The following is a 27,533-nucleotide window of genomic DNA, read 5'->3' as shown; positions in this document are numbered from 1 at the left end:
TGGCTGAATTAGTTTCATTCCATCTTGAGGAGACTGGTGGAAGAAAGGGGCCTTTAAAGAAGGGTAATAAAGGAATTTGAGGAGGGAATTAAAACATGAGACACCAAGGAATTGAGAGGATGACACAGCAAGCGAGGGGGAAAGTGAAGTAATGGAGTACAGAGAGAGAGGGGATGGAACAGATAAGATGAGGGGAGAGAAATAAAGGGAGAAGACATCAGAGAAAAAGTGAAAGGCTGGCCAGCCAGCCTGTAAAGAGCACCAGGCTTTAAGAGACAAATTCAAGTTAGAAATAAGGCATGCTTTTTCACAGTGACGGTGACTGACCAGTGGAGCCAATTACCAAGGGAGAGTGGATTCTCCATCTCTTTATGTCTTCAGCTCAAGATGATGCCTGTCTGCAAGATATGCTTTAGCCAAACCCAAGTTACTGGGCTTATTACAGGTAATAACTGAAAATTAATTGTGTGTAGTATACAGGAGGTCATGCTAGATGATTTAATGCTCTCTTCTGGCCTTAGCACCTATGAAACTACAAAGCTATATAATAATCCTTGGGTCTGTATTAGAAGAATTGTGGCTTGAGAAGTGGGAAAAGGCTGTGATACATTTTTTATTGGAGTAACTATGAAAATTAATATAGCCATAATTATAAGCTCCCATGTTGTTTGTTTTATGCTGCCCTCTCGTATTTTAGTTTTCAATATACCACAGATTTTTGCATTGATAATATCCAATTACATCATAGAAATTGTTAGGGGAAGCTAGACATGTGGATGGGGGACATTTGGGGTTGACCCCTTCACTGGTATGGATGACAATTTAGGATTGTAGAATAAATACATTAGACCAGGGGTTCTCGGACTGAGGGTTGGAACTCCTCAGGGGGTCGTGAGGTTATTACATGAGGGGTCGCAAGCTGTCAGCCTCCACCCCAAATCCTGCTATGCCACCAGCATTTATAATGGTGTTAAATATATTTAAAAGTATTCATTTGTAAGGGGGAAGTCACACTCAGAGGCTTGGTACGTGAAAGGGTCACCAGTACAGAAGTTTGAGAACCACTGCATTAGCTGGATGTTTTTGCTACAGCAATCTGTGAAATAGTTAACCGTGTTGGGATTTAAAATGTCATCTTTAGGTTTTAGAGTTAACTCATTTCAGATGAACAGGCCAGTTCACCTCTTTCAGATATTGATACAAGTTGTCCGAAGACTCTGGAAGACGTCACTGCATTGATACAGGCCTAGGGCTTGTCTATACTGAGAAGCTATTGCAAAATAAGTTAGGGTGTGAATTTAAAACATGATAGTTATTCTACACTAGTTCCCAGTGTGTACACTCTTATTCCACACAGTGACTTTTTGCATATTCAGCTTATTGTACTCCCAAAGTGGTTTAAGCTAAACTGTATAAAGACACTGCAGAATAAGCATCCACATGGGGAGGTAGTACAGAATAGCTACTTCCCTGTTTAGATAAGCCTTATTCTGTTCAGGTTTTCAGCGTTATGTTTGCAATAATGAGTGCTACAAAGATCATTTTTTTAAAAATGCAAGCTCAGATTCTTTAGCAAAATTATGCATCAAGGGGTGAATTCCATAGCCACCAAATCATGGATTACACAGGGGCTCTAGCTATGCCCCAAATGGTCTGCAACCCAGTTGGAAAGATCTATGCTCCTTTATAAATGTATTTGACATACTTGCTATTGTTCCTACTTCTCCAGGACAGATGGCTGAGTATTCATAATTGAGGATATTGCGGGAACCTTTTCTTTGGCCGTTCCCCTAGAGCAGTGGTTCTCAACCAGGGTTATGTGTACCCCTGGGGATACACAGAGGTCTTCCGGGGGTACATCAACTCATCTAGATATTTGCCTAGTTTATAAAAAGCACTGGCGCAAAGTCAGTACAAACTAAAATTTAATACAATGCCTTGTTTATACTGCTCTATACACTGAAATGTAAGTACAATATTTATATTCCAACTGATGTATTTTGATTATATGGTAAAAATTAGAAAGTCAGCAATTTTTCAGTAACTGTGCTGTGTGCACTTGTATTTTTATGTCTGATTTTGTAAGCAAGTAGTTTTTAAGTGAGGCAAAACTTGCGGGTATGTAAGACAAATCAGATTGCTGAAGGGGTACAGTAGTCTGGAAAGCTTGAGAGCTACTGCTCCAGAGTCTGCATTTGGCAGGTAAGAATTACCTGTCTAGGCTGGCTTTTGACTGAATTTTAAATGATGTTAAAGATGACTTGTGAAGGGGGAAAAAAGGGGGCTGTACCTTGTTTTGCTCTTTATGGTGTATAAAGAAGATCTAGGAGTTTTTTCCTAATAGAAATAGAAATCCAGGTTCCATCTGCACTGGATGGATGTAGTATGATTGGAGATCTGGTGAAATTATAAGTCCAGAGAATGAAAGCTGAGCAAATGAGAAGGGAGGGAATTTTTAATCATACTTTTAAAACATTTTTTTCAAGGGTAACACCTCTTTAACTATTTAACCTGTTTAACTAATATACATTTTGGAGAAAGGATGTCTTTGTTAAAGGAACATTCCCAACCCTTCAAGGTAAGTTAAGGTGTTTCAGTGTAAAATACACATTCTCTGAGGCATCCAATAAATTTTTTGACAACACCAGAGAAGACCAGACTTGACATTTCTGATATTTCCAAAGTCAAAAAACAAAAACTCAGCTGTTTATCCATCAATAAGAAGTAAAAAAAGATTCACAAGCCAAATTTTTAAAGATTCTCTGTGGGTCACTTCTCACATCCTCCATACCTGAGTCTATTTTGAAGGTCTTTTGTTTCATTAATGGTTTTTAATGGTACCCGGATGCACTGGGCACTTCTAACACTCTGATCTCACAGATACTGACAAATGTTAATAGTCCTACTAAAGTGTTTTTCATGGCAGAAACAGGTGGGGTGTCAAGGTGAAATGTCTGAAATAGGGAGAGGTGAGAGGCCATTTGAGGATGAATTCAGATCAGAGATACAGCAGTCTGATATTCTGCTGATCCCTGACGCCTGTTTGATAAAACTGACACCACACCATGAAGAATCAGAAGACCAAACAATAGACAAAACCTTTGTCAACTCTTATGTCACCTGAAGTTTCTTTACTGACATTAATGAGTGAAACTTCATAACCCACTTGTGTGATATTACTAACCCTGTTTTATAGAGGAGTGCCTGGTAACATGGATGCAAATATTGCTGTGCCATGAAAACAGCAGGGAATTTGCAGGAAAGTGCTAAGGCTCACACCTTAGAATTATATTTTATTGAGGAACCGGTGCAGAAAGGCAAGTGTCCCTGGGAGTGCACCTATTTAAATCTTGATCCGAAGCTACACCAGTGTGATTGGATGTTGAACGCCATGTAAAGACAATGGTCATACATTTTAATTAATATTTAAAAACCCCGTGAAAAGAGTTTGCTGCAACATACTGGGTTCCAGAAAAGCCACCGCTGTAATGTGATAGCTCATCTGGGCTGGGAAAGGTGGGAGATTGCCAAGGTTTTGAGAAGGATCCAGGCGGGGGTTGCCATTGGAGAGGGTGGGAGAAGTGTGTGTTCATGTGGCAGGCAAGTGCCCCTCACTAGATTTTGGAAGCTGCCTGTTTGACAACAAAGAGGTGTCAGTAATAATGCAATGGTCACTTCGTTTTCAAGGAGAAAATACAGGCTGCTGGGGCTGCTAGCCATGGGCAGAGGGGAAGGGTTCAAGGATCTTAAATCCCGTCCCCATCCTGCAATATTTAAATACTCTGACGTCTAGAAACGCTCCTTTTCCCCCATGCCTGATCAAGGCAGATCTAGACCCTGAGGCTGGGATGAAAACTGCTGGTTTTAAAATAATTTCTTAGGGCAATTAGTTGTCCGAGCAGGAAAAGGGAGAGCTGGGGGCGGCTCTTCCCCGCAGCCCTCTCCTGCCACCCTCTGCTCCTGGCATCTCCCCCTCTTTACAGCCCCATTTCGCCCCCCGCAGGGGCATCTCACCCGCCCAGCTGCCCTAGCTTCAGGTCTCTACGGCCTCCAGAGGGCGCAGCTGCCTCGCTGCAGCGGCTTGGTCCCCTGGCTTGTAGGAGGCACAGGCCTCCCGGCGCGATGGGTGGGGAAGGGAAGCAGATGAGGCGGGTCTGCGTGGAGAGGCGGCCGCTGCAGAGGAGCGGCCCTGGCGGACTGGGGAGCCCCTTCCTTCCCCTCTCTCTACGTGGTGCCACTGGGACTAGGGCGGGGCGGAGGCAGGAGCTTCGGACACGGGCCGGGGGAATTCGAGCTTCGCAGGTACCTGAACGGGGCAAGGCAGGGACTGAGCTGTGTAGGGAGGGTGGTCGGGGCTGGGATCTCGGGGCAGTGCCAGGAGCGCACGGTACTGGGGACCCCTGAGAACTAGGAGTAGCCTTGTGCTGGGCACCTCTGAGACCCCAGCACCTTGTTTGCTTGGGGAGCCAGTATGCTGGGTACCTCCCGAACACTACAAACCCCTGAGATCCCGAGAGCCTTTATGGGAGCTATAGGGCACACCATGAGGCATCCTTCATCATAGGAATCTACTGTAGGGGACCCCACTTCTTAAAACCTTAGGGTACTAGAAAATGAGGTACCCTGTGTGGAAACCCCAATAGCTAGAGATCTCTCAGGGGTACCTGGATACTGCTGGGGAGCCCTGGCACTGCATACCCCTGGGCAGACCCTAATCCTATAGATCCTAATATTAGGAAATTCTCAGAAACCCCAGTCCCCTGAGCCTTTTGGAGGCCCCAAATATATGGCACATAAAGGAAGCCTGGTATATGGGGTAAGTAGAGTTTGCTCTCAGTACTTTGGCTGAATGCCCATTGACTTTAGTGGAGCTGTGCTGGATTTACACTGGCACAATTTATCCCTTTGTACATAAATTTTAGAGATATACCTATCTCACAGGAGCAGACCCTGAAAGGTTATCAAGTCCAGCCCCCTGCCTTCACTAGGCAGGACCAAGTACTGATTTGCCCCAGATCCCTAAGTGGTCCCCTGAAGGGCTGAACTCACAGCCCTGGGTTTAGCAGGCCAATGCTCAAACCACTGAGCTATCCCTTCCCTACAGTCCTCAACACCAATTACAAAAAAAATCACAGCTCTGGTTGGATCAGTTTCTGCCTGTCAGATACAAGTTTTTCAGAACTTTGAGAAATAAGATAAAAATTCAGTTGAGGTGAAATTGATCCCTACAGGGCACACTGAGTTTAAGCCAGCAAATGAAATGAGTTTTGCTGATCCTGCCCCAGTTTAAAAGAAACCACATAGTGACTGACATTTAAAATAAACCCACTTTTATTTGTGCTTTTAACAGGATGTTTACATGTGTATACACAAGCCTGTAAAGATTGAGGGCCAGATGCTGCAAGCTTTACATTAAGTAGCACTCTATTGGACTACCGGTGTAAGTGCTACTCAATATGCGTCAGGGATACATCGTGGGAGAGTTAGTTTATGGCACTATTGCACGCTTGGAGGTGACCTGGGTATTTGGTGCAGCACTGTTGCAATCTAGTTAGATCTGTAGGTATTCTTGATTAAGAGTGTAAATGGGACTCATATTTTCCTATACAGGGCCCTTATTATTTCTTCGCTCCCACTATGTTGTAAAAAGTTCACTAGTGAAAGCGCTGCTCAAACCAGTCTTGGGGCTGCCTGATTTAAGCTGCTATCAGTTTCCTATCTTCTGTTTTGTTTGGCCACATGGAAGGTCAGAGAGTGAATGAAATATTGCCTTGCTACTGTTAAGGCTCTGAATCAGAGGTGATGCTAACTTACAGGAATATTTTTGGGTCCTTCTCACCGCCCCCACTAAAAAATAGTAAGTGCATTGTTTCCACAAACAAAAAAATATACCAACACAACACATACTAACACACTTGTGTTAACAAGTCCACGTTAAATAAGATGAATGGTACTTTGGGTGTAATACTAGATCGGGGAGCCCTTGAGCTGCTGGGGAACCTAAGCAAATACTTAGACTGCTTATGTCTAGCAAGCACTACCACTGCTTCAGATAAATATTTCTGTATTGCCTTGTAGATCCTGGAGAAGTGTCTCCTAAAATGTAGCAAAGTGGGGCTTTAGCTTCACAGGGAATTCCTTTCCTGTGCATCGATTCCAGCAATTGATGAACCACCCATCCACCAATATAGCTTGGAGCTGGGTAAGCAATACCCATGCAAATTGTAGCTTTCCTTGTCTCCACCTGGGGTTTGCACTGGTGTGCAGCTACACTGACGGCTGGAATCAGGACATATTCTCAGTGCAGACAAGGCTTGAGTTTTTTACCAAAGCTCCCCAAGAGTTTTCTGTCTCGAACCCTGGAATTATTTTATACAATGTGATTTCTGCACTAATCAGAGCTGCAAAGACTAGGAAATATTATTTTGTCCCCAAGTTTATTTTTTCAGTATTACAGTGGGGTCTAATGGGCCCAACCAAGAATCATAAAATCATAGAATATCAGGGTTGGAAGGGACCTTAGGAGAGATCTAGTCCAACCCCTTGCTCAAAGCAGGACCAACCCCCCAACTAAATAATCCCAGCCAGGGCTTTGTCAAGCCTGACCTTAAAAACCTCTAAGGAAGGAGATCCACCATCTCCCTAGATAACCCATTCCAGTGCTTCATCACCCTCCTAGCGAAAAAGTTTTTCCTAATATCCAACCTCGACCTCCCCCACTGCAACTTGAGACCATTGCTCCTTGTTCTGTCATATTTGGACAGAGTTGGATCTCATTGTGCTAATTGCTGAACAAACCTAGAATAACAGTCCCTGCCTCAAGGATTTTACAATCTAAATAATCTTCTGGACAGACAGTGGAAGAAAGAGATGCAGTGTAGAAGCTGAGCAGTAAGCAATGTTTTTGTCTGAATGCGTGTGGTTCATCTTCAGATATCAGCATGGGGGGGCCATGTATCGATTTCGTTTGTAGAGGTAATGATAGAAGGTCAGTAATAATAATTAATAATAAATAATGCCCCAACCTTGTCTAAGGGTACATTTACCCTGTGTCAAAAGACCTGTGTCATGACCACAGTTGGTCGAGGTCAGCTGACTTGGGCTTCCAGGGCTCAGGCTGCAGAGCTATAAAATCGCAGTGTAGATGTTCAGGCTCAGGCTGGAGCCTAGGCTCTGAGACCCCCCAAGAATGAGGAGGGTCTTAGAGCCCAGGGTCCAGCGTGAGCCCAAATGTCTATACTGCAATTTTTAGCGCCACAAGACCTAGTCAGCTGACCTGGGCTTAGGGTTGCCAACCCTCCCGGGTTGTCCTGGAGTCGCCAGGCATTAAAGATTAATCTTTAATTAAAGCTCATGTCGTGATGAAAACTCTAGGAATGCATCCAACCAAAGTTGACAACCCTACTGGGCTATGAGACTCGGTGCTGTGAGTTTCTTACCACAGTATAGATGTATCCTGAGCTGTTCCAATGGTTTCATGTCTGAAATGTAAGAGTTAATCTAAAGCGCCCAGTTGCACTGGGCCTGGAATGGAGTTTGAACTTTGTGTTTAAACAGGGCTTTAGCAAGTTGAGTTGGAGTAGACACATTTTTTTAAAAAACGGCCTAGCCTAGAAGAGGGTCTTCTTAATACGCTTCCAATGAAGTGAATGCGGTAAAAGGAGCCAAGAAGTCTGGTTTTTGTCTCCTCAGGGACAGTAGTTTCTGAGTAGACTGCAACTACATAACAGTTTGCTCCCACAGAATGTGTAAGAGAAGCTAAATGATGTGTTTAGATTATCTGTGTTTTGTAACTAGTGTTTTTATAAGGCCATATGGAAAATTAAGAGCTGCAAAAAGCAGCTAAGACTTAGAACACTTTACCGACTCTAAAATGCAGCCCCCTCTGAGGTGGAACACACCAGCTGTTTAACCACTCACAGCATCACTATGCAAGCATTTAGGACAGGGAGTGAAGGGGGATGCTGAATCCCATTTGGAGGCAGGGGGGTTGGGTGGTGGAATGTAACTAATTGAGTTACAAGTTTGTCCAGGATGTTGGGGCTTGGGCTATCACAACCTGCTACTGGCTAAGCAGGTGAAGATTTGTGATCACTTGCTAAGAATTGGGCACCACCTACTATATGTAGGCATTATCCCATCTTCCTAACCCCCTCTCACTCACTTATCTCCTCCTCCTGTTATGTCTTGCCGTTTTTGCTTTCTAAGCTCTTAGGAGCAGGAACTGTCATTCATTGCATATTTCTACAGCACCTGGCGCAATGGGGTCAGACTTGCTTGTGGACTCTAGGCCCTGCTGTAATACAAATAATAGTGTTTAAAGCCAAACAAAAAAACCCCTCCATGCTACTTTTCATTCTTACTTGTAAATGTCAGGAGAACATTATCTCTGATAAGCAGATCTGCTAGGATTTCACACACACACACACACACACACACACACACACACACACACACACACACACACACACACACACACACACACACACACACACACACACACACACACACACACACACACACTCTCTCTCTCTCTCTCTCTCTCTCTCTCTCAATCCTACATGTTGAAGTCCTATATAATGCTGCTTTTGAAACCAGACTAAATTTCCCTTTCTTCTCTTCATGAAGGTTTGATTCCTTGGCAGCAATTGAGTGTACAGGTCTCCTTGTCATGGCAACCATTGTCCCAGAAAAACTTACCCGCCTGTTTCATTAACGTGCAGCAGCTTTGGCAGGTCCCCAGGCTGCTGGAAATGGCGTTCCCCTCGTCTCCCTGCACCGTGAGCACCTCAGATGTGCCTAAGGTCTTCTGGAAACCCTACATTCACACCGGCTACAGACCCGTCAACCAGACCTGGAAGTATTACTTCTTAACGCTTTTCCAGCAGCACAACGAAGCTGTCAACGTCTGGACTCACCTCGTGGCTGCTCTGATCCTGCTGCTGAGGTTCCGGCGGCTTTCCCAAACGGTGGATTTTGTGAGCGATCCTCATGCCCATCCCCTGTTCATCATTGTCATTGCTTCTATCACCTACCCAACCTTCAGCACCTTGGCTCACCTCCTCCAGGCCAAATCGGAGTTCTGGCATTACAGCTTCTTTTTCATGGACTATGTGGGAGTAGCCATTTACCAGTACAGCAGTGCCTTGGTGCATTACTACTATGCCATCGAGCCAGATTGGCATGCAAGGATCATGGGGTTTTACATGCCGGGGGCTGTTTTGCTAGCGTGGTTATCCTGTGCAGGTTCCTGTTATGCTAAATATAGATACCACCAGCTTCCTCGCCATCTGAGCAGGCTGTGTCAGGAAATGCCCTTGGGCCTGGCATATGCTCTAGATATTAGCCCAGTAATTCACCGGCTCTATACAGCTCAGCCCTCCAAGCAGGCAGATCCAGCCCTTTTATACCATAAATGCCAGGTGCTGTTTTTCCTTATCAGTGCTTTTTTCTTCTCTTACCCTTATCCAGAGAAATGGTTTCCTGGGAAATGTCACTTCTTTGGGCAGGGGCATCAGATCTTCCACGTGTTTCTGGTGCTGTGCACCCTGGCCCAGGTGCAGGCAGTGGCTCTGGACTATGAATCAAGGAGAGAGATTTACACCAGTCTGCACGGTGACCAGACTCACAATTTCTCCGCCCTGTGCTTCTTCACCGTAGCCTGCTGCCTCCTCACTGCCGCTTACATGACCAGCAAAGTGAAGTGCAAACTGAACTGCAAAGGAGAATGAAAGCTGTGGAGGGAATGCTCCTGATTTCTCCCATCCTGGCTGCTTGAGGGGATGCCACCATAACAATCTGGCTGTCGACTGCAGTGTAAAGAGTGATGGAATGCTTGGAAATGTGCTACTGTTAAGTGATCTGCAAAGGGAAAATACTGGGAGTTTGTGCTCTTTGGGGTTTTTTGTGATGTATAAAGAAGACCTGGAAAGCTGTATGTGTGTATAAGGGTTAAAACATTTTCTTTTTCTGCTTATATTCTGCCTTAGAACTTCAGGTCCTGTCTTTAAAAGGCCTCAATGAAGAGCTGGGAGCAACGCTCTCTTTGCTAAATATGAATCCGGCTGCCCTGACATCTACGGGCTGAGATGACTTGCACAGCTGGGATCCTCAGTGAGGCCTTGGCTACATTGGTGCTTTACAGCGCTGCAACTTTCTCGCTCAGGGGTGTGAAAAACACCCCCCCCCGAGCGCTGCAAGATACAGCGCTGTAAAGCGCCAGTATAAATAGTGCCGCAGCGCTGGAAGCGGTGCTCCCAGCGCGGCAAGCTAAACCCCATGAGGATGTGGAGCACGTGCAGCGCTGGGAGAGCTCTCTCCCAGTGCTGGTGCTGCGATCACATTCGCACTTGCTTTGAAGTTTCAAGTGTAGCCATACCCTGAGGCCATGTCTACATCTAAAATTTTGCAGCGCTGGTTGTTACAGCTGTATTAGTACAGCTGTATAGGGCCAGCGCTGCAGAGTGGCCACACTTACAGCAACCAGCGCTGCAAGTGGTGTTAGATGTGGCCACACTGCAGCGCTGTTGGGCGGCTTCAAGGGGTTTTGGGGAAGGCGAGAGCAAACCGGGGAAGGAGACCAGCTTCGCCGCGGTTTGCTCTCGCGTTCCGCGAACCACCCTGCAAACCGCAGGGAAGGAGACCTGCTTGTTCGGGGAACGCGAGAGCAAACCGCGGCGAAGCTGGTCTCCTTCCCCGGTTTGCTCTCGCGTTCCGCGAACCACCCTGCAAACCGCAGGGAAGGAGACCTGCTTGCTCGGGGGTTCGGCGAACGCGAGAGCAAACCGGGGAAGGAGACCAGCTTCGCCGCGGTTTGCTCTCGCGTTCCCCGAACAAGCAGGTCTCCTTCCCTGCGGTTTGCAGGGTGGTTCGCGGAACGCGAGAGCAAACCGCGACGAAGCTGGTCTCCTTCCCCGGTTTGCTCTCGCGTTCGCCGAACCCCCGAGCAAGCAGGTCTCCTTCCCTGCGGTTTGCAGGGTGGTTCTCGGAACGCGAGAGCAAACCGCGGCGAAGCTGGTCTCCTTCCCCGGTTTGCTCTCGCCTTCCCGGAACCACCCAGCAAACCTCAGGGAAGGAGACCTGCTTGCTCGGGGTTCAGGGAACGCGAGAGCAAGCCGGGGAAGGAGACCAGCTTGATTACCAGAGGCTTCCTCAGGTATGCTGGGATACCTGCTTATTCCACGGAGGTCAAGAAAAGCGCTGGTAAGTGACTATACTTGATTACCAGCGCTGGATCACCAGCGCTGGATCCTCTACACCCGAGACAAAACGGGAGTACGGCCAGCGCTGCAAACGGAGTTGCAGCGCTGGTGGTGCCCTGCAGATGTGTACACCTCCTAAGTTGCAGCGCTGTAACTCCCTCACCAGCGCTGCAACTTTCTGATGTAGACAAGCCCTGAGTCTTCTAGTAAAAGCAGGAGTGGCCAGCTCTGACATTCCTGATATTTCTTGGGCGGAAATTAAGACAGAAAAAACAAGTCCAGCTTGTCTTTACATGTTGCAGGGAAGCAAACGAGGGGACAAGACAAACATTTTTTTTCTGTTCAGGTCACTTTATATAGCACAGTAACTTTACATGGCACTTTACACACAGTGAAAGACATGTGGCCTGCCCTTATTATCTAAATAAGACAAGATACACTGAAGACAAGGCCCTGTCTAGAGAGGGGAGGAAGTTATCAATAATGATGAAGAGGAGAAGGGAGGAAGGATAGCTGGAAGAAATGAGTTTCTAAGTGGGATCTGAAGGAGAAAAGAGGCCAGTAGGCCGCTGAGAAGAGGGAAGCTTTGTCTATACTGGCCCTGTACCCCTAAAAATTCCTTCTGTTGCTACCACTGGTGCAGTTCCATTGCAGGTAGCAATAATGTGAGTGCTACTGTAAATGAAACACTGGTGTTTTAACCACTGTGGCTTGCAGACCTGATTTGGGTGATAAAAACACTGGCGGTGAGTCTATACTACAGCTGCCACCACTGTCGCTACACCAGCATTGGCAACAGTGGTAAAGAGAGACACTTCTGTAAACATAGCCAGAGTGTGTCCCAGGCACAGGGGGCGCATGAATGCAGAGGTGAATCTGCAGGTGGGAAAAGGAGCAGAAAGAAGGGGACATGCGAGCAGTGAGAGATAGGTGAGGGGCGAGATTGGTGAGTACAAGGAGCCTAGATTCAATGTGTCATGGGATGGGAAAGATTCAAGGTGGGGGTGGGGGCTGAGCTGAAGCAGCTGGAGTGTGGTGGAGGGCAGGAAGATGACTTCAGCAGCAGCTTTTGGGACAGACTAGTGAGGTGAAGATGATTGTGTTCAAAGGCAGGGGGATTCAGGTGAATGAAAAAGGGCTGATGTTAGTGACAAAGCAGTGATTGAGATTGAGCAAGAAGGCTATGGAGGAGAAAGAAAGCCGAGGTAAAGATGATCCAAGATTCTGGCCTGGGAGGTGGGAAGGGCAGCTGGGGAGGTGGGGTGAACAGAAAAGTTTAAAACAACTGATTTAAATCTAGACTTAATTGGTTCCAGTTCCTGCCAGGACCTGAGCTCATTCCATTCCCTCCTTCCCCCGGTTTCTCTTTCCTCTGCTGCCCTCATTGATCTAGACTAAGACCTTGTCCACAGTGACGAAATCGACCAAGTCCTGAAATTGCTTTCTCACTCTGTCCAGTCTGAAAGGGTTTCAGGAACCTGGTTACTTCAGCTGCTCCTGAAGATGGTTTTCAATAACCAGGGTAAAAAACAAATGTTCTGCCCTGTCTAAGGTTTACCTGAAACCATTTTTAAGAGCAGTCATTGAAAAGTGGTGTCAGAACGCTGTCATTTCCAAGGGCTGGCACCTATTGCAATGTAAAGAATCCAGCTGCCTGATCTGGTTTGCGTAATTAGGGCTGCAGAAGGAATCACAGACCTCTCAGGGCTTAATTCAAGTTCTGGCAAGTAGACAGTATTTTAAATAGCTTTAAAATGCACTGGCCATATGCATAGTTCGTAAAGCTACACAGATTTCATTGGCGAGCTCTAATGGCTAATGAGACAGCTTTGTAAAAAAGCATAGCTGTGCTCACCGGACCAACTGACTTTAAGATGCACAACCCACATATTTAAAGTTATTTGATTAGTGCATTTCTGTTCTGCCACTTTTACCTAAGGAAGGAGCCGGGAGCAGATCCTGGGAGGTGCTGAGCCCTTGCAGCTCCCAATGGACTTTTCTGGCTCAGATGCTAAACTCTTATGGCGGTTTAATGTGTGTAAAGTGCTTTGAAGATGAAAGACACTGTGTAAATGTTAAAAATGATTAGAGAATCATATAATTAACAGGCGTCAGTGCCTCTCTCCTCTCCCTCTCCTTTCAAGTGGGAGAGGCGTGGCTTCACCAGCTCTGTGTCCCCCACAACCCACTTGAAGGGTTCCTCTCTGGTCCTAAAATCCTGAAGTGAGGGAGTTTCACACCAGCATGAACAATGCAGAGTTTGAGCAAGCCAGTTGACTTCAGTTCCCCTTAAAGCTTGTCCTCTTGGTAGGTGGTGTTTTCTGAATGTAAATATTTTATTCCTCTATTGATACACAAAAAGCCTTAGGATGTAGTTTGAATTCTAGTTTATCTTTACTTTATTTGGGGATCCAGGATTTCACTGCCCCAAAGATTTTAGAATGGCAACAAACTAACACCCATGTGCCTCCCAAACATGAGGAAGGATCCGGCTCTGAACTTCTCCAATGTTTGGGTGTGTTTGGATCTAGGATTTTGATTCAACTTGTGACAGCAATAGGGACCAGTCTCAAAGTCTGGATGAGCTTTGGTTTGGACCAATCTCTAGTTTGTTTAAACTATTAAAATATTTAATATGTCATATGAATAGACTAGATCAGGCAATGTGGATTATCAGCCCAAGCTGTGGTGATGTCCCCCGACTGGAGCTGCCTGGTTTGGGGTGAAAGGTAGGGCCTAGCACCGATGGTCAGGAAAGATTTGTGCTTCACCAGAGATCACTCCTTGACATATTTAAAAGCTTTGCTTCCTTGACAATTATTTAACTAATTTGCAAACACTTGGGCTACTTGTCACCTTGGAAAGACTCAGGGAAGGGAATGCCTAGAGGTAGACAATAGCCTGGTGGGCTTTGAAAGAAGCCCTGGGAGTCTGATCCTGCTGCCACACCTCCGGCCAAACCTCTACTGACAGGAGCAGGGCTGAGATGGATCTTTGTTTAGTTGCACATGTGCTTGCTGGCAGCAGAGTTTGTGTTGCTGAACGCCTCCTTGTAGGAGTTAATTGTTCAGCCACAGAGGAGATGTTAGCGCAACAAGAAGAACAAGATCTGACAAGTGTGAGCAATGTCTCTAATGCTCTGAGCTTCCACTGTAAGACCTGCTGCAGCACCACAGGCAGGCCGGTGCCTCCTCTGATGGGGACTATATCTTCTCACTTGCAACATGTTTGCTGCTTGCCTCAGACAGGGCAGCATATGGGATTGGTTTCATTGTGTTGAAGGGCCAAGCAGTCCCAGGAGGAGCAGGACTGAGTGCAGTACAGCAAAGCTTGTGCAGTTTATCTTCAGGCCTGTTGCAACTGGAAATAGGCCCATAAAAATTAGGAGCCAGATTTCAAACAGCCTCCTAGTTTGGGCATGTTTGGGCTAGGTATAAAGGTGGGGGAACATGTAAAATTCAAGCCCAGATGTGAGTGCAGGTTTCAACTATCCCCTAAATGTTGAGGGTATTTGGGTCTGCGCTTTGGTGTGGGATGTTCCCAGGTCATGAGGTTCAGTTAAACACTTCCATGGATCCTAAGCTTCTCCTTGTCCTTTGAGGCGATGATGCCTCTCCTGTCCTGATCTGTCTGCAGCCTCCGTGTGCGATCAGGCTCTTCTGCTGCCAAAACGCTCTGTGGATTCAGCCCCCTTGCTCCAGCTGGTACGTCTCAGAGCAGATGTTACTGGCGCATCATTGTTTATACTGCAGGCCATTCCTTCCTGCTTCTCTTACGCATGCATCGCATCTTTGGCCCAAGGAACTGCATGTTAACTTTGGGGTTTTTTTAATCCCCGAAGGAGGCAAGAGTAAAAATAAGAGTGACAAGTTACACTACTGAGGCTCAGTTGCCTTGCTAGCACCACTTGCCTCTGCTGTCTTAGGTGGCCATCTGTAAAGCCCTGTGTGGTACCTAATGGCCTGAGCCAGTGCCGTTCTGCACGCCCACAACTCCCATTGACTGGGTCAAGTTCAGCCTGTCGCTGAGCTCGGTCATGGTGCTTCTGTTAACAGCCCCTAGGTCTGGATCCAGGCTGGAGGGGAGTTGCTGGGTTCAAAGCATTTTCAGTGAAGAGTCCTTGACTTTGGAGCCCTCCCCCGCCTGATCAGTTCATCTGCGCCTGAGTTTACCTTCCGAGTGCAGAGCAAGGTCCAACCTTTAGCTCAGGTTTTGGGATAACAGAGGTTGGTAACTATGGGATTATGCTTCAAGATTGCTACGGAGGCTGTCTGAGCAGCTGTGCCATTTGTTAGGGCCTTGTGGCTGTTGTAAAAGTGGCGTGCGGCTTGTTGATACAGAATAATGTTGATGACTTGGGCTTTAGTGGGGTAAATGCCTCCACAGACTTAGGGCAATGGGGTAGGTGTTGCTTTATAACGATGCCTGTAGCCCTCTCCTCCCAGGGGCATAGCTTGGTGGTTCCCACTAATGGTTGCCAGTAACACTAGTACTGCAAACGTTACCATTGGTTAATCAGCCTCTCTTTGCCTCATGGTCAACTGCTTCACTATCTTCAAGCCTCTGTGCTTGGTCCCAGTGCCTTCTCACCACCCACCCTCCGCTTTATTGTTCGCTGTATCTGGCCAGGGGTCGTTCGCAGGTATCACACCAGCTCTAGAGCACGGTGGGGACTGGATGGCCTATTAAGGAAGGGAAGGCAATAGAGGTGGTTGGCTGAAGGCCCAAGAGGTGGGGAGCGGTCACCAGCTAGTACGATGGTGGTAGTAGTCTGGCAAACAGGTTTTGTTACCAGAACAAGGTGGGAAGCTCGTCCATGTTTTTAATCACTGCAGCTACATGAACGTGCTTTTCTGTTATCGCAAGGGCAGCACTCAGCAGCATGACATTACAGCTTCCATAGTGTCCTCAGCAGTGACCATATTACAAACATGTAATATCCGGCATGCTCAGGAGGTGTGAAAACTGGCAAGCCATAAGGTTTGGCAAAGGTATCAGTTCAAATAACCAAACTCTATTGTCAAATATCCCCTACTTTGCTGTGCCAGCTCCAGAGCAGCATAAGGGAATCAGGACAGGCTGGAATCAAAGCCCCAGTAACGGCACATAGCATTTATGTGGGTATCCCTCAGTCGGTGTTTGGGCGCTCCTGTGTTATATGGGGTGAGCACAAAATAAAAAGCTTGTGCAATTCAACTTTGTTTCTTTTGCAATTGTCTTGATCTATCATGTTTGTAGTGTAGTTATAGCCATGTTGGTAGTCCCAGAACATGAGCGATGCAAGGTGCCTGAGGTAGTATCTTTTGTTGGACCAAATTCTGTTGATGAAAGCGACACGCTTTTAAGGTCTGCAGAGCTCTTGTTCACATATGGGAAAGAGACTGGGAGACACTCTGATTACCTTGCCCAGACCTGAAGAAGAGCTCTGTGTGGCGCTCAAAAGCGTGTCTCTTTCACTAACACACATTGGTCCAACAAAAGATAGGGCCTCATCATCTTGTCTCGCTCTCTCAGTCTACCAGGTTAGATTCCAATTTGCTGCGTCATATGCTAAACAGCACTTGTGTTTCATCCAATGGCAGAAACAACAGCTGAGTGGGTTTGCATTAGATCTAATCAGGTTAGTACTGGGTGTTTGTTTAGAGGATCTGGTCTCTTGCTGCAATAGGCTGAGTACAAAAACGTCAAGGCCATTAATCGTAAACATATGACAAAACTTCCCCTTTACACTGTCACTTTATTTGCGTTTTTAGATGCAATGTTTTTGACAAACTTTTTTAAAAATCAAGTAGCTTTAAGAAAAAATTTCTACCCTGAACATGATGCCCCCCCCACCCCCGCAGTAGAGGATAATTGGGTTACACAGGAGCACAGCTCCACCCTGATGGAACATTCTTCAGGAGTAGGATGCTAGTTTTTAACACCTAGTTTACAAAGGTTCTCCTCTTACCCAATCTGCAGAGCAATTGAGAAATCACTCCCTCCCGTCTTTATGCAGCGATGGGCTTGGCTTGGTCTGTTGCCCGTTTGTAACAATAAATAGGAGCCATTTGTCCCAGAGCTAGCCCATCATGCAGAAAAGAAACTCACCCTGAGGCATAAAGCATGTGCATCACCGTCTGCCTTACCGAACGCTTTAACAAGTAAGATGTGGGGGTTTCATCACCCTCTGCTGTGGGGTGAAAGTAACCTTTGTTAAATGGAGTGAGTAAAAGCAGATGCAAACCTAGTGGGTGTTGTAGACCCTCCCCCCCGTATCCCCTCAAAGGCCTGATGATGGCTGTGCCACAGTCCGGCCATGTGGGTGCAGCTAAACTCTAGTCAATCCTGCCATTATTTGTATAGCTCCTAGCTCAATGGGGTCCTGGGCCAAGCTGGGTAATGACACATTGGGGGGGGGGGGGGCAGATCTCAGGAGGAGTGCATTTGTACAGCATGTAGCACAAGGCAGAGCTGAGCCATGCTTAGGGCCTGTGCACGACCATGCTATGAGTACTAAATGATGCTAGGATGGGGAAGGGGTGGAGCTCAGGAGGTACAGGTGCGTCTGTATAGCACAGGTAGGCAACCTATGGTGAACTGATTTTCGGTGGCACTCATACTGCCTGGGTCCTGGCCACCAGTCCGGGGGGGGGGGGGGGGGGCTCTTCATTTTAATTTAATTTTAAATGAAGCATCTTAAACATTTAAAAAACCTTAGTTACTTTACATACAACAATAGTTTAGTTATATATTATAGACTTAGAGAAAAAGACCTTCTTAAAACGTTAAAGTGTATTACTGGCACGCAAAACCTTAAATTAGAGTCAGCACACCACTTCTGAAAGGTTGCTGATCCCTGGTATAGCACAAGGGGAAGGCTGGGCCATGCATAGAGGGGCCTGAGCACCACCACATAGGCATAGTAAATAATTATATGGTGAGGCGGGAGCAGGATGGAACTCAGGCAGAATGGGTGTCTTTGTACAGCACCTAGCACAGTGTGTGTGTGTGTGTGTGTGTGTGTGTGTGTGTGTGTGGCACGCCATACTGAGGGGGGGGGCTGGGCACTACCATGCTACAGCCTTGGTGCCCCCCCCCCCAGGCTACGCCTTGCTCCGTCCTGCCGCCCCATCTGCCTCCTCCCCTACAGCGGTCCTGGCCGAGCCCTCTGGGAGCTTACTGCAAAAACGCAGCTGCCGCCTGGGCCACCACCCCTTCTCCTTCCAACTGCTCCCAGGGCAGGACCTGGCACCACTGGCTACAGCTGCCTGAAAGCCGCCCCACCCTGTAATTATTTACTGCTCATAGTGTGGGCGTGCACACGACCCCTCTGTGTTAGGTGCTGTACAAACACCCATTCTGAGCGCCACCCTCCTCCCTCCTCAGCAAAGAATTAGTGCCTATGCATAGTGTGTGTGTGTGTGTGTGGGGGGTGCATGGAGCCCTCCCCCCCCAAGCATGGTCCAGCTCCGGTGCTGGGCGCTGTACAAACACATGCGGCCTGAGGTACACCGCGCCCCGCATGACTATTGACTACGCATGGCTCTACCACTAGGGGGAGTGCTTTGGACGTCGCCACAACGGGGAGGGTCCCGGGGACGCCTCTCTCCGCAGCGCCCAATGAGGGACCGGGGCGCCGGGCGCGCGCGGAGAGCCGAGTCTAACCCCGCCCCCAGCTGCGGCCGCGCGGGGCAGGGGCGGGGCGTAGCCGGCCGCTGTGATTGGCCCCTCTGCCGGCCAGCCCCCGCCCGCCGTGCCGGTTGTGGGGAAGAGGCGGGAGAGTTCGTTGGTCCCGCCTGTGGTGGCTGGGTGAGAGCTGGTGCGGGGTGAGGCGGGTTGGGAGGCCGGGGGCTCGGGGGGTGCAGGAAGGGCTGGGGGGGAGGAATGATGGGGGAAAGGGGGGCCAGGGAGGCTGGGGGTTAGCTGGCGGTGCAGGAAGGGCTGGGGGGAGGCTGGGGGTGAGGAGTGGATAGGGGCTCAGAGCAGGGGGGCTCAGGAAGGGCTGGGGGTTGGGAGGCTGGGAGTGAGGTGTGGCTGGGGGCTCAGCAAGGGGGTTCAATAAGGCCTGGGGGGGAGGAGTGGCTGGGGGCTCAGCAGGGGGTGCAGGAAGGGCTGAGGTGAGGTGGGTTAGGGGGCTGGATATGAGGAGTGGATGGGGGCTCAGAGCAGGGGGAACAAGGGAGGCTGGGGGCTCAGTGGGGGGGGGTTCCAGAAGGCCTGGGGGTGAGGAGTGGATGGGGGCTCAGCAGGGGGGTTCAGGAAGGGCTGGGGGGAGGAATGATGGGGAAAGGGGGGCTCAGGAAGGCTTGGAACAAGGGAGGCTGGTGTCTTAACTGGGGGGGTCAGGAAGGGCTGGAGGGAAGGGGGGCTGAGGAAGGGCTGGAAGCAAGGGAGGCTGGGGGCTCAGCTGGGGGGTTCAGGAAGGGCTGGGGGAGGTGGGTTGGGAGGCTGGGGGTGAGGAGTGGATGGGGGCTCAGAGCAGGGGGGCTCAGGAAGGGCTGGGAACAAGGGAGGCTGGGGGCTCAGCAAGGGGGTTCAGGAAGGGCTGGGGGAGGTGGGTTGGGAGGCTGGGGGTGAGGAGTGGATGGGGGCTCAGAGCAGGGGGGCTCAGGAAGGGCTGGGAACAAGGGAGGCTGGGGGCTCAGCAAGGGGGTTCAGGAAGGGCTGGGGGGAGTAGTGATGGGAAAAGGGGGGCTCAGGAAGGCTGGGAACAAGGGAGGCTGGGGGTGAGGAGTGGATGGGGGCTCAGAGCAAGGGGGCTCAGGCAGGGCTGGGAACAAGGGAGGCTGGGGGCTCAGGAAGGGCTGGGGGGAGGAATGATGCTTGGACAGAGGAGTCAGGAAGGCTGGGGGCTCAGCTGGGGGGTGCAGGAAGGGCTAGGGGGAGGTGGGTTGGGAGGCTGGATGTGAGGAGTGGATGGGGGCTCAGAGCAGGGGGAACAAGGGAGGCTGGGGGCTCAGTGGGGGGGTTCCAGAAGGCCTGGGGGTGAGGAGTGGCTGGGGCTCAGCAGGGAGGTTCAGGAAGGGCTGGGGGGGAGGAATGATGGGGAAAGGGGGCTCAGGAAGACTGGGAACAAGGGAGGCTGGGGGCTTAGCTCGGGGGTTCAGGAAGGGCTGGGGGTGAGGAGTGGCAGGAGGCTTAATGGGGGGTTCAGGAAGGGCTGGGGGGGGGAAGAGGGGCTCAGGAAGGGCTGGGAGCAAGGGAGGCTGGGGGCTCAGGAAGGGCTGGGCGGGGAGGTGGGTTGGGAGGCTGGGGGTGAGGAGTGGATGGAGGAGGGCTGGGAGCAAGCAGCAGTGGGCTCTCAGGGCAGACCATGCAAGGGGCTTATCCAGCCTGTTCTTGAACATCTGCAGAGATGGGGAGTCTCCCACGTCCCTTAGCATCTGTCCTGGGAGTTGAAGAGCTTTGCCACCAGCTCACCTAGATCTCCCTTGCTGCCTGGCAAGCCCATTACCTCTTATTCTACCTTCATAGGGTGCTGAGAGCAATCAGTCTCTTTATAACAGCCCTTCCCAGCTGTGACAACTGCTATCCCATCCCTCCTCAGTCTCAAGCCTAAATGTGTCCAGGTTTTTTTAACCTTTCCTCATAGGTCATGTTTCTAAACCTTTTTATCGTGTTTGTGCTCCTCTGGACTCACTCCCCGGCTTTCCTATGGTGCAGTTCCCTGAATTGGGTCCAGTGCTCCAGCGCTGCATAGAGTGGGACAGTTACCACCCCTGTCCTCATAATCTCCAGCCTCCCTTTCAGCAGTACTACGACCTTGGTCAGCTATTGCCCCTTTTGTAATTGCACATTTGATTTTTCCTTCCTACGGAAAATACATTGCACTTATCTATGAATTTCATCTTGTTGAATTCAGTCACTTCTCCATGTTGTCAAGGTCCTTTTGAATTCGAATCCTGCCCTCCAAAGTGCTTGCAACATCTCCCAACTTGATGTCATCTGCAGAATTTATAAGCATGCCCTCTACTTCATTTTCCCAGTTGTTAATGAAAACCTTGACTATTATTAGACCCAGGACTGAACCCTGAGGGATCTCATGAGATACGTCCTCCCAGTTTGACAGTGAACCATTGAAAACTGTGCGGCATGTGGTCTTTCAACCAGTTGTGCACCCACCTTATAGTAATTACATATAGACTGCATTTCCCTAGTTTGCTTATCAAAATGTCATGTGAGATTGTGTCAAAAACCTTATTAAAATCAAGATATTTCTCCTCTAAAGTTCCCCCCCCCCATCCACTAGGCTAGTAAACCTGTCAAAGAAGGAAATTAGATTGGTTTGGCATTTTTTCCCTGACAAAGCCATGCTGGCTAGTCCTTATAACTGTTATCCTCTAGGTACTTACAAATTGATTGTTTTGCCCTTCTTCAGTCTTCTGGGACCTTAACTATCCTCCATGAGTTCTCAAAGATAACTGCTAACGGTTCTGAGATTGCTTCATCTAGTTTCTTAAGAACCATAGGATGAATTTCAGCAGGCCCTGTCAACTTGAATACATATGACTTTATATAATATTCTTTAACCTGTTCTTTCCCTATTTTAGCTTATGGTCCTTCCCCCTTGTTAATATTAATTGTGAGTATCTGCTCACCCTTAATCTTTCCAGTGAAGACTGAAGCAGAATAGGCATTAAACACCTCAGCCTTCTTGATGTCATCAGTTATTTGCTCTCCTTTCCCTCACAGTTGAGAACATACATTTACCTTCATCTTTTCTCTTGCTCCTAATATATTTAAATAATCTCTTATTGGGTTTTATTTGCCCTGGCACATGTAACTCCTTTTGTGCTTTCCCCTTTCTGATTGTGTCCCTACATGCTTGTGCTATTTTTTTTGTACCCCACCGTGGCAATTTGTCCATGTTTCCACTTTTTGTAGGATTCCTTTTTGATTTTCAGGTCATTAAAGAGCTGCGGATGGAGCCTTATTAGCCTTCCTATGCTCCTTTCTCTCACATAGCCCTGGGCCATAGCCCCTTGTCTCACCTCCTCCCTGCATATCAGCTATTGACTATTCACCCTAGCTCTGTTAAAACACAACAGTGCATGCAGCACAAGTACAGACATGCAGCTTCTGTGCTACTTCATAGGGTATGGAGTGTGACTGTAGCTTGAGCAGACATACCTGAGCTAGGTAGTTTGGGTCCTGGAACAGTGAAGCAAAAACAATATAAACTTCAGTGTGGACTAGCCCCATCACCCCCAAGTAACTTCCTAGGTTTCTGGGCAGGTTTGTACAGCTAGTGCTGCCATGGTTTTGCTGCTCTGGGACCTGAGCTAGCTCGATGAAAGCTAGCTTGGGTACATCCCAGTTATTGCAATATATACATACCCACCATGTGGCCATTCTCACTCAAGCTAGGCTAACTCCCGTGTAGATAACGCCTATTAATTCTGCAGTGAAGCCATAACCTCAAGTGTTTCCAGCAATTATAAATCCACCTGTGCTAAGAACTGTGTGAAAGAGAAGCAACAAGAGTTTTTACAACCAGCTAGTTACAAAGCACATCATCATTATAATTATTTGGCACTTACACAGTAGATCTCAAAGGGCTTTCCAAGCAGTTACCAACTTATCCCTTGGTCAATGAGATGCAAAGGATGAAATAACTTGCCCAATGTCTCACAGTGAGTCAGTTTCATATCCCTGTTGCCCACTCTCCCACTGGAAATGGTTCCTGTCCTCACACAGAGCATATACAAGGGCACTGCTGGTGATGCTCTAGCCTGCCTTGTTATTTCAGGCTGCAGCAGGTCCCTCATCATTTGTATACAGAAAAAGGATCAGCCATGAAATGTGTAAGAAAAAGAAGCACTGCTGAGCAGTTCGAGACTTGTGGCATCTGGCTGGACACTGCAAAGTTAAAGAAGCGCAAAATACAGGTAATAAATCTATACTATTTGTGACGCCATAGCTTTGTACAGCTCTCTACAAACCTAGTACACAATGTTCTCTGCCCTCAGGAGATTACAATCCAAGTTAGAGGGCTCACGTGAGGAGATATAGCTTGGGAACAAGAGAGATTGGCAGAGGGAGAAGCCTAGAGCATTTTTACCTTCCCCCCCCCTTTTTTTTTTAAATGAGCCATCATTGAATTGTCTTAAATGTGCAAGTGGGGAGTATCCTAACAGAGACTAGCAGTGCAGAGAAGCAGGGAAGGATTTAAAGGTGAAGAGGTAGGAATTGTGGCTTCTTGAGGAAAGAGGGTTGTTCAAGCAGTGTGGTACAACTATAGATGAAAGGAGATAAAGGGAATAACAAGGAGAGGGGAGTTATGTCACTGTTAACAAGTTAAATTCACTCTAGCACTTCTCTCCCCACCCAGACTCTCATATCCAAGCCAACTTCAAACATGCCAAGTCCACTTCTTGAGAGGAACTATAATAGTCATATTTCAGTTAATTTTACTCAGACAAGACTTTCCCAGCCATACACCAGGCAAACTACCATCTTTTCGTTCTTCAGCATTCAACCAACAGGTATGGTAGAACAATTTTTGCACATACATACACACACAAAACACTTTTTAATATGGTGAAGTTAGAGTGAAACATTATCGTATCATGCTACATCATATATTACTTATTCAGGATCAGGTTAATAGTCACAGAACCTAGCTAAAAATTATGGCCTGCTGGCTGAGTAGTCTTCCTCCTCAGAGTATGCCAGAAAGATTGACCAAATCTGTGTGTGTGTATGTGTGTGTATATATTGTGACAGACCCAGGCCAGTGGGGTACAGGAGTCTGATAGAGGCCAAATATACTGGTCACTGGGTGAGTAGTTTTCTGTTCCCTGAGTGACCAGAGCAGGGGCTGCACTAGAGTAGTCAGGAACCTGCTAGAACCAATTAAGGCAGACAGTCTGATTAGAATACCTGCAGCCAATCAAGGCAGGCTAATCAGAGCACCTGGGTTTAAAAAGGAGCTCACTCCAGTCAGGGAGGGGGGAGCCAGAGGAGAGGAAGATGTGTGTGAGGAGCTGGGAGCAAGAGGCGCAAGGAGCAGAGAGTGAGAGGGTGTGCTGCTGGAGGACTAAGGAGTACAAGCGTTATCAGACACCAGGAAGAAGGTCCTGTGGTGAGGATAAAGAAGGTGTTTGGAGGAGGCCTTGGGGAATTAGTCCAGGGAGTTCTAGCTGTCATGCAGCGTTACAGGAGACACTATAGACAGCTGCAATCCACAGGGCCCTGGGCTGGAACCCGGAGTAGAGGGTGGGCCCGGGTTCCCCCCAAACCTCCCAACTCCTGATCAGACACAGGAGAAGTTGATTCAGACTGTGGGGAAGATCACTGAGGTGAGTAAATCTGCCAAATAAGCGCAGGACCCACCAAGGTAGAGGAGGAACTTTGTCACACACACACACATTATACACACACACACACACACACACTTTCCTGATTCCTGACAGGACAGAAAATCCACATAGTCTCATTACAAGGCATTTTCCATGGGCAGAGACAGAGAATGCCTTTACTGGTGTGCAGGTAGGAGTTTGGACATTTTCCAGCATTGCTTCTGTCAGGTAGCCTAAATTAATCACAGGCTAAATAGCATGGGATGGGCAAATCTGACCCAAAATGAACAAAGACCATTCAGATCTGTTCCCATGTTTTTCAGATTGTATTCCCTACAAATGTTAAAGGCTGGGATTAGCCTAAAAGAATTAGGTGCCCAATGCATCCTATGTGTCTTTATAAATTTGGAACTGATGCTACAATGCACTGTTTGTGCAAAACTCCCATTAATTTAAACAGGACCATTATACTGTGGAAGGGCTATGGGATCAGGACATTTGTTGGGAAGGGTAGCATGTTAACCCTGAAGTCTTGAAGCTGAGAGGAGATGATAGGGGAAGGAGTATATTCATACTGTGGACACATCTCTAATTGGTTTGGTCAACTGGGTCCATCTAGTGTCATTGAATTTTATCTAACACAGTATTTCAGCTCAGAAATGCTGACTGCGAGCAAAGCCATGGCTCAGTTTATAAGTGCTTTTTACATTTGTGTACTCTGGCTGTTGGAGTTAGCGCAACAATGGCCTTGGGGGAAGCATAGCCTACTAATCTTGAATGATATTTTTTTAAACACATGTACACGCTACCATGAGCGAGTCTGATTTTATTTGTCTCAAGTGGGCAGGGCTTGTAGTAGTGCCATTCACCCTCTGCTTATGCACTGTGCTATTTCCTGCTCCCTGGGTTTACTGTATGAAGGATACTATTCTTTCATTCACTATAGATTCCTATTGCAAGATTTAGAGATTTCCCTGCAGTAATTTCTACACAGTTTTCTATTGCGTAAATATTAATTCTTGATTCTGAAATTGAGAAAAAGCTATAATCTTGGAGTAGGATTTAGAAATTACACTATTTCAAATGGTTTCAAAAGCAGAAGACTTATTCTGTTTCTTTGCTCCCTTCAAGGAGATGAGGTGTCTAGAAAATTTTACAGTTCAGTTTTCCAATTCCTTGTGCATCATTAATTTATAAAGAAGTGAAGCATCTTCCAGTAGTTCATCACTGAACAGCAATCAATCAGACCACTTTGTATCAGAGGAAGATTTATTAGAATCTTAATTTCTATTCCACTGTTCATTGGTAGAGCACTTCACAAATATACAGTGTCATCAAAATCACTGCAGCCACCTTAGGGGAGGAGAGCAGAGGCATTACATAAGTGTTAAAAGGCACATCCTATTGGAAGTGTAAGGGGTACTTAAGGTAGGTGGAATGGCTTTACTGAAGATGGAATTTGACTCTTTGGGGGAAGCCTGAAGAAGAGACAGAGCACCAAGGGGAGCTTGGAACTGCTCAGATGTAATTTCACTTCTCCCTCATAGGAGGCAGAACTTGCTTGACTGTCATCTTCTTGCTTCACATTGGACCAGCTGTCTCACTAATTTCTACAAGAAGGTAGAGCTATTAGGGTAGTGTGAAACAGGGGAGAATCTGGTCAAATTAATTAAAGGAGGGGTGGGGGACAGTGTAGAGTTGTCTAAATCAAGCATGGGAGAGGCATAATTGTGTGGTGGCTAATCTTGAGTTTGAAGAGTTTGCATATCAGCTGTGTTTTATTCAAATATTGTTTTTTTCCAGGTGAAAAGGATGAAGAAGAAAACTTAAAGACACATTCTCTCATGTCAAATAAAGGAAAGGGCTCGGCTTTCTTGGCTGCCTCCTCTATGAAGAACTCCGAGGCTGCTAAGTTAGAGGAAGCCCAGGCACCAATCTTGAGCTCTCAAGAGGACAACATTCAGGAGTGTAGCCAGCTGCTTGTACAAAACACACAAGGCTTGACCCTTCCCCTGCCAAACTATACCTTCCCACAAGCACAGTCTAACAGCAGGAGTGAGTGCACAGCCTTTGCAAGGACCTCTGCTGATGAGACAGAAGACTTTTTCTCCATAAACTTCACCCAGGATTCAGAGGGAAATAGGGTTCTATCTCACAGGAGTTCAGCTGACTCATTCACTGGGAGAATTTCAAGGAAGAGAATGAGTTACTTTATAGGTGAGAAAGAGGGCCATTTGTGCTGCAAGAGGGGGAGAACTGGAGTGGGTCTCAAACCTAAACACCTGATGAAAGGTAGGAGGAGATGCAAAAACCTGCCCCCCGGTGGAATTTCTTTTATGGATTTCTCAGGGGTTGAGAATGTATGTCCTGTTCCCAAGGATAACAAAGGCCAGCAGACCAATTGGCCTGTATCCCAGGGGCAAACTACTAAAGCAGAGTTTTTGAGAGACAGTAGTCAAAATTTTCCTGGCTTTTGGACAAGAAACTGTCACACTATGGCTGGTTCAGCAGAAGAGCAGGGGACCGGTAAGAGTAGTCCTACCACACAGTTGTTTACCCAGGATTCAGAGGGATACAGAGTCATTTCTCACCAGCACTTCTATGAGAGCATCAGATCACCTTTGCAGAAAAAGTATCTGCAGGACAAAACCAACTTTGACCATAGAGTGCTTAGCTCACCTTCTGTAGGCTGCTTTAAGGTTTATTCTTCAGGGGCACAGGACAGAACTCCTTTATCTACTACAGCTGTGAACTTAAGTGAGCCTGAGTCATGCTATGATTTGTTATTCACAGAGGATTCAGAAGGAAATAGAATTATCAAACACTGATTCAGTAGTAATATTTTTCTGAGTAAAGAGGATGATAAAAGTGACTTTTTTAGATGTATATGAAAACTCCTAAGGCCTACACAGTGCATCACTTTCTTTAAGAAAGATACAGGGAATATGTAAGTGTAAACACTGCATATACAGCCTTTGGCTATGACTGGTAAAGACCCAAACCCACAGGCTACTTACTCTGCATGCAGGATTGTCTTTATTTGCACATA

General features: G+C 47.4%; 2 protein-coding genes across 2 annotated transcripts; both read left to right on the top strand.

The window, feature by feature from the left end:
• The first annotated feature begins 383 nt into the window (after nt 1-383).
• On the top strand, nt 384-9,935 carry PAQR7 (progestin and adipoQ receptor family member 7). Its single transcript, XM_050932267.1, is given in 3 exon segments — nt 384-445; nt 8,629-8,707; nt 8,709-9,935. Coding segments are annotated over 2 exon segments (1,059 nt in total). The 5' UTR covers nt 384-445; nt 8,629-8,671; the 3' UTR covers nt 9,732-9,935.
• AUNIP (aurora kinase A and ninein interacting protein) lies at nt 4,144-27,533 on the top strand. The gene is made up of 4 exons (XM_050932268.1): nt 4,144-4,302; nt 22,933-23,071; nt 23,515-23,668; nt 26,288-27,533. Exons 2-4 carry the CDS (start codon nt 22,979-22,981, stop codon nt 27,310-27,312), a joined length of 1,272 nt encoding a protein of 423 aa, XP_050788225.1. The 5' UTR covers nt 4,144-4,302; nt 22,933-22,978; the 3' UTR covers nt 27,313-27,533.

This window comes from Gopherus flavomarginatus, chromosome 22 (genome assembly GCF_025201925.1).
Source record: "Gopherus flavomarginatus isolate rGopFla2 chromosome 22, rGopFla2.mat.asm, whole genome shotgun sequence".
Classification (NCBI taxonomy): domain Eukaryota; kingdom Metazoa; phylum Chordata; order Testudines; family Testudinidae; genus Gopherus; species Gopherus flavomarginatus.
Note: the sequence above shows the minus strand (reverse complement) of the source record. Positions and strands in the feature narration are given on the sequence as shown.